The 13,560-nt window shown below is 57.7% G+C and overlaps 2 protein-coding genes across 4 annotated transcripts; one reads left to right on the forward strand and one right to left on the reverse strand.

Annotated features, from left to right (window-relative positions):
• Positions 1–2,386: 2,386 nt before the first annotated feature.
• GALT (galactose-1-phosphate uridylyltransferase) lies at positions 2,387–7,500 on the reverse strand. The gene is made up of 12 exons (XM_058824035.1): positions 7,437–7,500; positions 6,977–7,146; positions 6,825–6,900; positions 6,645–6,693; positions 6,278–6,407; positions 5,941–5,997; positions 5,519–5,641; positions 4,565–4,697; positions 4,051–4,134; positions 3,188–3,342; positions 2,997–3,089; positions 2,387–2,477 (listed from the first exon to the last, which is right to left on the reverse strand). The coding sequence occupies exons 1-11, from the start codon at positions 7,489–7,491 to the stop codon at positions 3,033–3,035; spliced, it is 1,089 nt and encodes a 362-aa protein (XP_058680018.1). The 5' UTR covers positions 7,492–7,500; the 3' UTR covers positions 2,387–2,477; positions 2,997–3,032.
• A 124-nt stretch (positions 7,501–7,624) lies between these two features.
• Positions 7,625–11,176, forward strand: SIGMAR1 (sigma non-opioid intracellular receptor 1). 3 transcript variants are annotated; one of them, XM_058823893.1, is made up of 4 exons: positions 7,651–7,801; positions 8,543–8,743; positions 9,257–9,349; positions 9,636–11,176. In XM_058823893.1, the coding sequence occupies exons 1-4, from the start codon at positions 7,651–7,653 to the stop codon at positions 9,860–9,862; spliced, it is 672 nt and encodes a 223-aa protein (XP_058679876.1). In that variant the 3' UTR covers positions 9,863–11,176. The 3 variants fall into 3 exon arrangements, with proteins under 3 accessions (XP_058679877.1, XP_058679876.1, XP_058679878.1); XM_058823894.1 differs by lacking the exon at positions 8,543–8,743 and having other exon boundaries at positions 7,625–7,801; XM_058823895.1 differs by lacking the exon at positions 7,651–7,801 and having other exon boundaries at positions 8,645–8,696.
• The last annotated feature ends 2,384 nt before the right edge of the window (positions 11,177–13,560 follow it).

Here is a 13,560-nt window from a genome sequence, read left to right on the forward strand (position 1 = left end):
CTGGGAGATGGAGATGCAGGACAAGGATGACCCAGTCACAGAGATACTTCTCCCAGGATTTCCAGCAGCTCCCCTGGAGAAATGAAACAGCATCAAGGAACGTCCTTATGGAGAATCCCAATGGGCCTCAGCTCCCGGGTCCAGAACAACAGCTGGGTGCCCTGCAGGCCCTCCACTCCCTCATCCCTCACCAGCTGGACTTTTTTAATCTCCTGCAATAAATCACTTTTTAATTACAAGTGGACTGCAACTACCAAAATATAAAAGGCTTGGGGCTTTACAGCACACCAGCGATAGCTCCTATGAATTGCAATGCCTTTGAATCCCCAGCAGCTCCATTTGCACCACCCTGATGCCTCCCTGTGCCATGGAAAAGGCTCATTGCTCCCTTCCAGCCTTACACAACCCTGTGCACAAGCCAAAAGTATGAGGGCAAGAGGAGGCTGGAGCTGTTGTGAGGAAGTGGCGAGCTCAGCATAACCAGGGTCAAGCTCTTACACCTGGCACACTCCCTCCTCTTCTTCCTTCAACTGCTGCTTTCACCCTGTTTCAGATTTCAGAGGGGGATTTTGTTTTAACTAAAAAAAAAATCCACCGTCAAACTAATTCTCAGGCCATCTCTGAGATTTTTTAGCAGCAGATAAACTTGGGCAGCTGGTACCTGCAGCAGAGGGCACCGTGGCACGGGCACCAGCCCCCCTGAGCACACACTGCTCCCCAGCCTCCATCCTAAATCACAACACAACAAACAGGCTGTTCATTAGGTGCTGTTTAATTAAGCAATATGGATCCTGCCTCGATATTTACAATCCCACTTGCCCTGATTTATTGAAGAGAGTCCCGTTTTCAGAGACGGCGACTGTAAAGTTTAATACCGCTTGACTTAACTGCGAGTTTCATTTACGGCCGCGGGCCGAGGCGCAGCATCCCGGGGCTGGGAGCCGCCGGGCCATTAAATCACAGCTAACTGCCCGTGCCGGGAGATGACTAGCTTCGTTACAACCGGTTCAGCGGCTAATTACCCCGAGCTGGATTGCCACACTTAAGGCAATTTGTTGCCGCTTCCCCAGGACCCTGGAGAATAAGCGGGGAAGTTGGGAAGTTGGAGCAGAGGCACTTGTTGCAATGGAAAAGGCTCATGATCGGGATGGTGGCAGAGATCAAACGGACTCTGTTTGTCCCAGGAGGGGAGAAATCAGTTTTGCAAGAGGCCAGGCTCCCAGCTGGGCAGCCCCGATGCCCTGGTGAGGGGTGCTGTGTACAATGATGGCTTCAAGCTCAAGGGTCAGCCACCAGCTCCTCCCCACAGCCCCAGAGCACCTGGGGAGGGCTGAGGTCAGGTGATGGCATTTGTGGGCTCTGGGATGAGGCAATCAGACAAAAAGATAAAACCAGCATGTAGGAGGGCATCCAGCATCACACAGGCAGGAGGCCCTTCCATCTGTCCCAGCCCCACGGGGAGCGATGCACGGATGGGGCACGGGGAACACGGCCCTCCCCAGGGACTGCTGTCTTGGAGGCGGGAGGAGAGCACTTCTCTCGTAGCAAGGTATTTCTAGACCCCAGGAGCACACTCACAAACTGGACAAGGAGAGGGGTCTCATTAGAGAGCTGTGAGAATGGCTCATTAATGACAAATAAAAACTATTTGTGAAGGTGTGAGGGTTCACAGTGCTTGGCATCCCCCCATATCAGCTGTGGTGGCATCACTGTCCATCACCTACCCCTGCAGAGTTCCAGGGCTTTCCTGGAGGGAAAGGGAGGAGAGCAAAGACAGAGGTGAATACAATATCCCCCAGCTCAGCCCAGGGTCCAGGCTGCCACTATCCCACCCCATGGGTGGGCACAGCAGCACCAGGAAGAGTTGCACCACCAGGTGAGTGATGAACCATTCCCTGGCTGCATCCCAGCAGCCCCGTACCTGTAGCAGGCAGCATGAGGGCTGCCATCAGCAGTCCCAGCCAGAGAGGATGAGGACGAACAGCTCCAGGGCTGACCAACTCAGCCAGCAGCCCCCGTGCAGCAAGGCTGCCAGGGCTCAGCCCTCTCCCAGGAGCTGGCTAGGCCTTGGGCTGCATGCATTCTTCCTCTGCTTCCCACTCCTCCAAAGCCTGCAGCGCTCAGAGACAGACTCAGAGCTCCCCCCAGGGAGGAAGAGGAGGCAGCGCAGAGGCAGGGACACAAGCAACAGGTACTGGGCTACCAGCACAAACCCTGAGCCCCGTGTTACCGCCCACCTGGGGTCTTCACCAGAGACCCCAAACCTCCCACCTAGGGCTGAGAGCCACGAAAGCACAGGCAGAGGCACTTTGCTTCAGGTTTTATTGTCCAGGGGGGTTGTGCCCCTCCACGGGGCAGAAGAAATCCCAGTCCCACCAGTGAGACTGGACTGGTAAGGAGGGTAAGCCCTTTAGTGGTGGTAGGAGCATGGGGGCAGAGACAGAGTCTGGGATGGTGAAAGAGACAAGGAGCACCACCTACACAAGAATGCCACAGGATTAGACCCTGAGTCCCCAAACAGGCAAAACCAGTCCCAAAACCCAGCCAAACTGTGACACGGTTCAGGAGAATCTGGGAGTTCAGAGGACTCACAACCGACATGAATTCCCAGACCTCAGTTGTCACCACTCCCAGCTGACTCGTGGCCTCACTGAGCACACCAAACGATAAAATCTGAAACCTCTACTCTTAGTGCGGCACTGTGAAGACCACCACTAAACCACGCCCCTAAGTGCCACATTTACTTTTTTTTTTTTTGTTAATACTTCCAGGCTACAGGGATTCCACCACTTCTGTGGGCAGCCTGTTCCCATGTCTGACCACCCTTTTGGTGAAGAAATATTCCCAGCATCCAATCTAAACCTCCCCTAGCACAACTTCAGGCTACTCCCTCTTGTCCTATCATTAGTTATCAGCGAGAAAAGACCAACCCCCACGTGGCTATGACCTCCTTTCAGGTAGTGCTGGGAAGCAATAACAACCCCTCTCACACTCACATCCGAGGACTGGGTGCTCTGCTGCTCCCATCACACCTACTCAGCCCTCTTCTTGTAGTGCACCTCGGGGAGGCTCCTCAGGCGCTCAGCTGCCTGCAGGGCACAGCACAAGGGACAGCCGGGGGCTGCTCGCAGGCACAGCCCTGGCACACAGCCCCCTGGGTGCCCCAATCCCCCTGAGCTGCACCCACCTGCTCCGGGGTGAGGTCCCTCTGCGCCTGTGCCAGCATCTCGTACCCCACCATGAACTTGCGGACGGTGGCGGAGCGCAGCAGAGGGGGGTAGTAGTGGGCATGGAGATGCCAGTGCCTGCAGTCCTCCGCCAGGTAGGAGCCTGTGGGGGCTCCTGCAGGGGGTAGATGTCAGAATTCAGGACATCTGGCTGTCCTGGATGGCCAGGATCCCTGCCAGGGGGCTCAGAGACCCTGGCACAGAAGCCCAAGACACCCGTGACTTTGATTATGACCCATGGAAAAAGTTAACAACTTTATATGAGGATCTGCAAGCCACAAAAGTATAAGTAGAATAATAATCAGTTTGTCATGGGGAGAAAAATAGATTTTTTGGGGTTTTTAGAATGGGGGTTCAGGGGGCAAGATGGAGGAATCTGGGTGTGCCCAGCCTTCCTCCTACTTCTTCTTGGCTTCCATCTTCTGCTGTGATGTTGGCACTTTTAGATCAGTTTAGAGTAGAAGCTCACTGTCTAACATAGGTGACAGGTATTAGAAAGTAATTCTAAATATTGTACATGTAGTTTTTAGTATAAAAAGATAACACCACCCTGGGGGAGGCAGAGTGCCTCTGTCTATCCTGCTGAGCAGACCTTGGCAGGTCAGGAGAGAGAATTTTATATATAAGAAACAATAAACAACTTTGAGACTGAGAACTGAAGAGTTCTGACTCCTTCTTTGACTGCCTGGCTGGGAAAAGAGACTTTCTAACGCATCTGAGGGTCACTCTGACCAGCAGAGATCCCGAGAGGTAGAGGCACTGCATGAGCCACAGGGAAGAGACAAGGATGGGGATGAGAGGCTTGCAGAGCCACGCCACTCACCGTGCCAGCCCATGGAGTAGGGGAAGGAGACTTCGAAGAGGTTGTCGTACTTGATGAGCAGCCTCTGCATGATGGAGGCCAGGCCTGCAGGAAAGTGACAGTGGTTCACACGCCGAGCTGGCCAGCAGCTTGTCAGGTGTGCAGTGGGGTCACCCACAGCACCGTCCCTGGGTGGACATCAGGGACAGGCAGGAGGGATGCACTTGGGAATTCTCACCCCTCCCCACTCACACAGGGAGCCAGAGCAATGCAGCAGAAGAAGCCTCCCACCAAAACAGGGAGCACTATGTGCTTCATCACCCCAAAAATACACAAGTGCCACGAGAAGTGCTAGTTCTTATCCTAACAACTAGTTCTTATCCTAACAAATCAGAGGTGCCATTCCCCTCCCCAGCTAAGCTCGGCAGCTCCACCCCAAGGACACAAGCCCTCCAGCACCAGCATGGCTGCCTCATGACAAAGGTCAAGCCCAAAGGATGTGGGATGGGGTACAACAAAGCTCAGGGCCACTCACTGTCCCTCTCACTGTCACTGAGGTCCTGGAGGCGACAGACATGGCGGCGAGGCAGCAGCAGGGTCTCGTAGGGCCAGGTGGCCCAGTATGGCACCACGACCAGCCAGTCTGCATTCTCCACCACCAGCCGCTCCTGCAGAATCACAGAATCAGCCAGGTTGGAAAAGACTTCTGAAATCACCAAGTCCAGCCTATGATCTAACACCACCTTATCAACTAAACCATGGCCCTGAATGCCACACCCAGTCTTTTTGACTCCACCACCTCCCTAGGCAGCCCATTCCAACGCCCAATCACTCTTTCAGTGAAGAATTTTTTCCTATGTCTAGCCTAAACTTCCCTGGCACAGCTTAAGACTGTGTCATCTTGTCCTGTCACTGCTTGCCTGGCAGAAGAGACTGACCCCTCACTGACTAAAACCTCCTTTCAGGGAGTAGCACAGAGTGATAAGGTCTCCCCTAAGCCTCCTTTTGTTCCAGGTTAAACACTCCCAGCTCCCTCAGCTGTTCTACATGTGGATTGTGTTCCAGATCTTTCACCAGATGAATTTGAGCATCTCAACATCCTGCCTAAATTGAGAACCCAGAACTAGACACAGCATTTAAGGTGGAGCCTCACAGTGCCAAGTACAGGGAAAGAATGGTTTCCCTGGTCCTGCTGGCCACACTATTCCTGATCCAGGCCAGGTGCCATTGGCCTTCTTGGCAACCTGGGCACACTGCTGGCTCATGTTCACCCAGCTCCAACCAGCACTCCCACATCCCTTTCTGCCTGGTCACTGTCCAGCCACTCTGTCCCCAGCCTGGGGGGTGTTACACACAGTGCTTGATGCGGACACACAAAGTCCCAACTCCCCAGGGCATTCCTAGGGCCCATCTCCTGGGGGCTGGGGAGCCCAGCCCAGCACACACCCAGTTCCCAGGGACGGGACACAGACAACATCCATGCCTTCACCTTTCGGCGAGCCTCCTGCTCAGCATACTCCAGCAACATAGGCACGCCGTGCTGGCTCAGGTGCTGGCGCTGGCTCCGGTCCTCCAGGCTCGCCTCGTTCGGGAGGAAACTGCTGGCCCACACCTGGGAGGGACATTGGGGCACAGGACTGAGGTGCTCATAGTCCGCACTTGCAGGGGTATCCCTAGTCCTGCTGCTCATCTGGAGGTCCCTGCTGCCACCAGGTGGAGAGTCTGGCATGTGACAGGCACAAGGGAAAGTCCTCAGAGGGAGGGTGACAGGACAGACATAGGGGAATCCTCACTGTAAAAAGCTTCGGGACCAGGGTAGGGTGACTGCCGTTCACATCTGCCCCCAGGGTTTGTTGTAAGGTCACCACAGGGACCTGTAGTTTAGCCAGGTTAGAGGTGGGACAGCCTCACCTGGCAGTGGGGGTGCGGGTTGGAGCAGCCCATCATGGCTCCCTTGTTCTCGAAGATCTGTGAGAAGAGGAAGAGGTGCAGCCAGCAGGTCCCAGCCACAGGGCCCCCGCTGCAGGCTGTCCTGGTGTCCCCAGCACAGCAGGGAACCAACCTGCAGGAGGACAGAGCCTCACACCCAAGGGTGTGGAAAGGCTCAGCAGGGCTCAAAGGGCACAGAGGACACAAAGCAAAAGGCCCACACACAACTTGGATGCTCCCAACCCCAAGTACTGCCAGAGTATCCAGTGCTGGCCTCCCACCTTCACCCACCAAAGAGCAGCCCCCAGCAGCCCCACACCTGCACCCAGGGGTAGGAAGCACCCAGTTCCGTTGCCAGCTCTGCCCACGCATCGACGACAGCCCGGATCTCTGGCAGGGACATGAGGGGCAGCGTCAGGTCCGACCAGGGGTGGAAACACATCACCTTGCTACAGAGGAAACACACTTAGCTGTGACTGCAGGTGTCTCCAGAGACCCTCACAGCTTTGCTGGGCGCAGTGGGATGAGGAACAAGGGACAGGGCCAAAACCCCCAGAATGACCCCAAAACTGAACAGGTGCGTATAGTACAGGCACTGCATGAGGGGAGCAGACCCAGCCCAGCACCATTCCACAGGTTTTTGACAAATTGTGTCCCAAACCCGCTGGAGCCATGTAGGTACTTACCACACACCCCGGGCTGAGGCAGCTCGAAACAAGGGGTGATCATTGTCATCTGGGGAAGGACAGAGAGGGGACAGAGAGAAAGTGCTGAGGCAGAACCCAAGCCTCTCCAGGCTGCCTTGCAGCAGCACTAGGCCCCAAGTCGGGGGGTCCCCAGCAGCCTGCTCTGCTCCCCAAAGTTACCAGGCTCTGGAGCATCGGGCTGCAGTGCAGGGAAGTCATTTGGGAAGACGAAAGTACCCTCGTACTTGGGGTTCACCTGCCGGGGTGAGAGATGGCATGAAGGCAAGAGGGGGTGGCAGGGGCAGCCCGGGTCCCTGTGTCCTTGGTGGTACCTCGCCGTTGGCCCGGGCGGCCCCCGGGCAGAGGGGGTTCTTGGGGTCCCAGCGGGGCACATCCTCGGGGGGAGGCTTCTCAAGCTGACCCTGCCACGGGCGCTTTACCCGGTGGGCCGATACCAGCACCCAGTCGTCCCGCAGCGGGTTGTACCGAACGTGCTGGTGCTCTGTGGGCAGGGAGAGCAGTCACAGACCCCCCCCCCCCCGCAATGGGGGCACACGCACCCCGCCCGCCAGGCCTCCTCACGGGGCAAGCAGGACGGTCTGCCTTATACACGCCGCCTGATGCCCTCCCTCAGCTTCACCCCTCCCTCAGCTTCTCCCCTTCCTCCCTGTCCCAGCCCGGGAGCCCCGCTGCTCTGGGCAGGGAAGGTCCCCGCAGCTCCCGGCCTGGGGCCGTGCTGGGCCCCGCCGGGGGTCTGAGAGGAAGGACGGAGGAAGGCAACCCCATCCGTACCGCTGGCACGGAAGCTGTCGCCCGCCTCCGCAGCCCCTGCCAGCGATGCCTCCATGCCTCCCCACTCCCGGAAACCCAGCGGGCCCGGCCCCCTCAGGCTGCCGCCCCGCCCCGCCGCGCCGGCGCAGCCGCCCGGGCCGTGCGTGGCGTGGCCGCGACGGGGGCGGTCCCGGCCCGGGTCCCGCTCCCGGTGCCGGGGGCGGCGGAGCGCGGCATGGGCGCGGCGTGGGGGCGGCGGGCGCTGCGGGCCGGGCTGGCGCTGGGCGCGCTGGCGCTGGTGCTGCAGGGGCTGCGCGGGTGGCTGGCGGCCAAGCGGTACGAGTTCAGCCCCGCCGAGATCGCACAGCTCGCCCGGCACCACGCGGGTACCCGCCGGCCGTGGGGACGCGGAGGGGCGGCGGGGAGCGGGGCCGAGGAGGGATGGCGATGGGGATGGGGATAGGCAAGGGGTTGGCGAGGGAGAGAGAAGCCGGGGACATGGCGGGGAGCGGCGGCCTGGGCTGTAGGGGGGAGGCGTTGCGGGGACGAAGGACCGAGGAGAATTCGGTACAGGGGGATCGGGATCATGGGGGGAATGGGGAATGGGGCTGGGGTCAGGGAGAGGCAGGGAGCTGGACCTGGGCAGCGAGATGGGAGAGGGAGGGGATCGGTTCCGGGGAATAGCAACAGGAAAAGCGGTGTGGAAGATGGGACTGGAGCAAAGAGGAGCAGGGCAGCGGCATCATCCAACCTGGTTGGGGCTGAAGCTCCAGGTGGGTCAGGCCCGGAGCTTCAGACGAGGGCTGTCCCTGTCGGGCACAGGCAGTTTGGCCAGAGCTGCATGTCACCAGGTCAAGGACACTGTCACGTTATTTAGATTTCCCGTATTGCCCAGCACCTGGGTTGGGCTGTAGGACTGGAGCACCCGGTGCTGCTTATTCTCCGTCACCATCCAGGGAGGCGGTGGAGCTGGGTCAGCGGGAGCTGAGGGCTGGAGGGAGGAGATATCTTCCCAAGGCAGACCTCTCCAAGGGTGCACTGAAACCCTGTGGCTGTGCAAGGGATTCGGGTGTTGCTTGGGTGAGGTTTTTCTGTGCCAGGGACTTACAGTGGCCGTGGGTGTGCAGGGCTGGACCATGAGCTGGCTTTCTCCAAGATCATTGTGGAGTTGCGAAAGAGGCACCCAGGGCACATCCTGCCGGACGAGGACCTGCAGTGGGTGTTTGTGAATGCGGGTGGGTGGATGGGCTCCATGTGCCTGCTCCATGCCTCACTCACCGAGTACGTGCTGCTCTTCGGGACAGCTGTCGACACCGGGGGACACTCAGGTAAACAGGGGGACCGGGCTGCTGGCAGGGGAGTTCTCTCAGCTATTTCTACTCCATTCTTCAGGTGCAGCTGGCCATGGTGTGCCCAGCTCAGGGAGCCCACTGCTTCACTACTTGTATGGGGTGAATGATGCTGGCCAAACCCTCCCTGCAAGGGGACCAGCCCCCATAGTGTCCTGCAGCATCTGCAGGTCCCCGTGTGTGACATGCTGTGTGGCCAGGACTCTCCGTATCCAGCTGGCAGGCGATGGCAGACATCTCATCTCCCAGTGCTTTAGGAGGCAGCAAATGCCAAAGAAATTGGAAATAATGGGGCTTAAGGACACTGAGCAGCCCTGGCTGGTGGTGTATGGCTCTTCACACAGACAGTGAGGGTACCACAGCTGTTGGTGCTTCTTGGTGTATTGAGGCAGTGGGGTTGCCATCCTGACCCTCCTGCTCCGCGATTCAGACCTGGGCTCCTGTGCTGTCCCTGGCAGGGAGACTGAGGCAGTGTTGTCTGTCCTCCCACAGGTCGCTACTGGGCAGATATTTCTGACACTGTCATCTCGGGGACATTCCGGCAATGGAAGGAGGGGACCACCAAAAGTGAGATCTACTATCCAGGTAAGTGCAGCACTATGGTGACCTGTGGGCTGCATCCATGTCTTTGGGGCACAGCTGCTTGCTGTCATGAGGCCCTTCCTTTGAGCTGACAGAAGCCAAGAGCTCAGGGCAGAGCAGTTTGGGTCCCCAGTAGCACATCCCAGCATCTCAGTGGGTGGCAGGAAGAGAAAAGGGAGCATGGTTGGGGTGGGGTGGGCTCAACCCTGCAGGCTCTAATCCCATGTCTCACATTTGGGTGTGATGTGGGGCAGCCCCTGGGAGCTGTGCTGGTTGTGTGTTTTGGCAGGCGACACCATCGTGCACCTGGCGGGAGAGGCCACGTCAGTGCAGTGGAGTGCAGGCACCTGGATGGTGGAGTATGGCCGGGGCTTCATCCCCTCCACGCTCGCCTTCGCCCTGGCTGACACCCTCTTCAGCACTCAGGACTTCATCACCCTCTTCTACACCCTGCGTGTCTACGCAAAGGGGCTGCTCCTGGAAGCAAATGCCTTCTTCAGCACCTTTGGGTGCTGAGCCCGTCTCACCAGGGCACCCTGCTGAGCCCAGTTGGCTCCTTTCCTCCCAGCCATTCTCTCTTCCTCCCCGAGCCCAGGTTCTAGAAGAGGCAGCAGGAGATCCCCTGTGCCTTCCCCAAATTGTTCTGTCCTTTCCCCACAGGCCAACAGGGTGCCAGGACAGAGGGACCTTGGCAGTCCAGCAACACAGAACGTCAGTTCTCTTTACTACCTGCCTGTCCCTCCTTTCTATCGGAGTCACGTCCTGCTTTTCCATCCCTCGGGGCTGGAGTGGTCTTGCAGTGTACAAACACCCCTGTGTGCCCTCAGCATGCAGCAGGAGAGAAGCTGGAGCTGGCTGTCCCCGGGCCCCAAAAGATTTCCTCAGCTCCTGAGACATCAGGGGAACGATGCTGCCCTCAGGGCAGGGTGCACAGGGTAGGCCAGACCAGAGCACCCATTGCAGAGGTCGGCCAGTGAGTCCCCCTGTCTCTGGCAGCCTGCCGGGACTGCGGGCAGCGCAAAGTGCTGTGTCCAGCTGGCAGCGTCTCCCGTGGCTCCATCTCTGCTGATGAGGGTTGGCAGCACACAGTGTCACCCTGGCACAGGGCAGGATCTGCGCTGAGACCCCCTGGCAGTGGGGGGATGCCCGGCTTCTGTGCTGGAGAGCCCCCTGCTCCCCTGTGTGTCACCTGCCCTTGGGGATAGCTGGGGCTGGAAGAGGGTCACTTCCCCCCAGCCTGGCTTCTGTGCTGGAGGGCCCCCTGCTCCCCTGTGTGTCACCTACCCTTGGGAGTGGCTGCGGCTGGAAGAGGGTCACTTCCCCACAGTGCTCTCCAGGCAGTGCCCCCCAAGGGGGAAACCCACCGTCTGTCGCCTTAATGGAGACCCCGTTCTGCGTGGCCTCTCGGCTATGCACGCACCTGGTGTCCTTGAGTGCCCAAATGTCTGCACTAGCTCAGGATGGGATCTCGCCCCTCAAAATGCTTCCCCTGGCTGTGAGACCCCCTGGGGACAGCCACTCTGCTCGGCTCCCGGCATGGGATCCCGGCTGCCAAGAGAGTGCTGTAATCCTCCAGCCAAACCCAGATGTGCACCCTGCTTGCACCCCTGTGGTCAGACCCGTGTGAGCTCACTGCTTGGTGGAGGGCTTTCACCTCCATTCTGCTGCCAAACACACGAGTGTGTTCCTGGCCACCCAGGCCTGTAGCATGTTGATTCTCCTGCTCCCCGGACTGTCCCTATTCTGCTGACCAGCAGCCCTGCACACGGGCTAGTTCTTAATTTGCTACCTGAAAAGAGATACCAGTAATAAAGTTGTTCATCCCACATACTTGGGTTTCTGGGTGAGTCTCTGTAGCATGCTGAGCCCTGGCAGAGTGAAGGCCAGCTCCAGCCTCAGCAGCAGTACTGCTGACGGCTGGGTGTCCCTGGGGAAGCTGGTTCATCACCCCATTCAAGGTCCCGGGAGCTGGGAATATGTTGCTGGGCAGGATCAGCCCTGCCTCAGCTCCCGGGGATTGGCAGAAGATGGTGCTGTTACTCCTCTCGCCACCGCAGTCACTGGTGACCAAATGCCTGGGCTGGAGCCAGGTGCCTGCTTCCATGGGCAGTCCTGGAGCTCAGGGGGCTTCATCCTTTTGAGGGATAGTGGCAGTGCTGAGAATGGTTTGGACCCACACACAGTGGGTGGTTTTGAGAGGTTTGCACACACACACACACAAGAGCTGCACATATATGGTGTCAGACACATCACGCATGTGTGTGTTCACAGATCGTGTGTGCATTATAGGTAGAACAATTTTCAGGTGGGGCTGGCACACATTTAAAAATGACATCACATTTATAAACAGGCATTTATCACACATTTATAAACAGGTATCTCCATACAGAGCAGCTGCAGGTGTGTGAGTGCTGGGGCACATGTGGGTAGGACATGTGTGTGCGTGGGTGTAGCCAGAAGAGTTTTGTTCCTCTGTGTGTGCGTGCCCATGCAGGTGACACGTGTGTGTCACACCTGTGCGTGTGCACAGCCTGCAGTACACATGTGTGCTCATGGATGGGCAGGCTGTGTTTTTGTGCGCGCGTGTGTTTGTGTGTGCACGCACACACGCACAGGCAGGCTCTGTGTGTGCACATACGTGTTTTCCTGTGGCTACCAGGCCTCCCTGGCCCACCCCAGGCTGTTCCCCGGGGTTTGGCAGGGCCCCGTTGGGGCACACGAGCAGTCCCACCCGAGCTGGCCCGCGTGGCAAGGCGCTAACTCAGCAGCTCGTATCAATACCACTCCACTTACAGCGAAGGCCACGTAATGAAAATCCAATGGGCACGCTGGTGGGAGTAAATAAGTATGCCATTAAAATAAGAAAATCAAAGCTCTGGACAGGTCTTTTCTCTTGCCCATTGATTTCTTTTATTACGGAAATATTGCTGCTAAATAACATTAGTGTGAACAATCTCAGCAGTGTTTTCTGTAGCGCCCGTGTCAATAACTCCACACCAGGCGGGGGATCCCCCCCAGCCTGGCTGCAGGGCCAGCAGCCCTGTCTGGGGGTTCCTTCCTCAGCATTCCCAGCTCAGCTGGGAAGAAAGAAACCATGACAAGCAGAGAAACCACATAGCACAGGGTAGCTCAGGCAAATGCCAGCAAGGTGGAGCTGGGCATAGACCCAGGAACCCTGGCTGCTCTGCTGCAGCAGGAGGGGTTGTCCCCATCGCAGCACAGAGCACTGAGTGCCAGACATTCATTAAAGGGTCACAGAAAGCATCCCTTTCTTGTTTGCAACCTCTTAATCAGGTAAGTGTCTCCAATGACCAGCAAAGAAGGGATGAGTTCTGGACACAGCAAGTTCTGCAGGCTGTTAGTGCCTCTGCTTCTTCTTCCCGTGCATCTTTATCCATGCCCAAATCTATGCTGGCCTGACCCAGCTGCCTGCAGCATTTGGTTCTCATGGAGAAACTGAGGAAGAGGTTGGAAGCTCATCTTCAGTCACCCAGCTGCAGCACAGGGCCAGGGCTTGCCCCTTTCCCCCTTGGCTGCCTGGGGACACAGCATCCATCAAAATGCCCACAGGCAGCAGGTACTCCTTGGAAAGACAGAAGATGTGGCCAGGACACACACAAAATACACACCCTTTGGTGTCCAGAGGCCACATGGGACCCCAGGACAACCCCAAGGGCCACCAAACCCTTATGGAGTGGCTGGAGATGGGCAAGGAGTGTCAGCCACGGGCACCTGCATCCTGGGTCTGACTCTACCCCCATCCCAGCTGAAGCAACCATGAGGGGCATCTCCCCAGAACTGTCACCAGGAGTAATGCAGATTGCTGCCCTCCTAACACCTTCCCCCTGCAACTTGCTTTATCTTGCTGTCCCTCCACATGCAGTGGGTATTGATCAGCCCTCAGGATCTATCTCTCGATTCCTCCTGCAGTATCTCTCTGCTCCAAGTATCTCTCACTCTGCTGTGCTGTCTGCTGTGCCCGTCTATACCCTCACTATCCATCTGTGCCGCCTCAGCTGCAGCTGTCAATAGCCATTTGGGGAATTTCTCTCCAGCTGGGACCATCACCAGACGCCATGGGTGCGAAATGCTGAGCAGTGGGGCAAAGGGGACATGGTCCTTCTTGCTTGCCCCAAGGAGAGCCTGACACTTCATGACACATGTGCAGAACCCCAGAGCTGCTGTCATCACTGTGGAGGTTCTAGAGAGGAGCT

The sequence above is a fragment of the Ammospiza caudacuta genome, chromosome Z, assembly GCF_027887145.1.
Source record: "Ammospiza caudacuta isolate bAmmCau1 chromosome Z, bAmmCau1.pri, whole genome shotgun sequence".
Lineage (NCBI taxonomy): Eukaryota > Metazoa > Chordata > Aves > Passeriformes > Passerellidae > Ammospiza > Ammospiza caudacuta.

Bases quoted from the DNA above. Each gene is read 5' to 3' on its own strand.
- GALT (XM_058824035.1), bottom strand. From the start codon at position 7,491: ATGGAGGCATCGCTGGCAGGGGCTGCGGAGGCGGGCGACAGCTTCCGT. The intron at 5,642-5,940 runs GTGAGGCTGTCC...TGTCCCTCCCAG, and splicing joins ACCCGCACCCCCACTGCCAG to GTGTGGGCCAGCAGTTTCCT. The intron at 4,698-5,518 runs GTGAAGGCATGG...GTGATTCTGCAG, and splicing joins AGCAGGAGGCTCGCCGAAAG to GAGCGGCTGGTGGTGGAGAA.
- SIGMAR1 (XM_058823893.1), top strand. From the start codon at position 7,651: ATGGGCGCGGCGTGGGGGCGGCGGGCGCTGCGGGCCGGGCTGGCGCTG. The intron at 7,802-8,542 runs GTACCCGCCGGC...GTGGGTGTGCAG, and splicing joins GCTCGCCCGGCACCACGCGG to GGCTGGACCATGAGCTGGCT. The intron at 9,350-9,635 runs GTAAGTGCAGCA...GTGTTTTGGCAG, and splicing joins AAGTGAGATCTACTATCCAG to GCGACACCATCGTGCACCTG.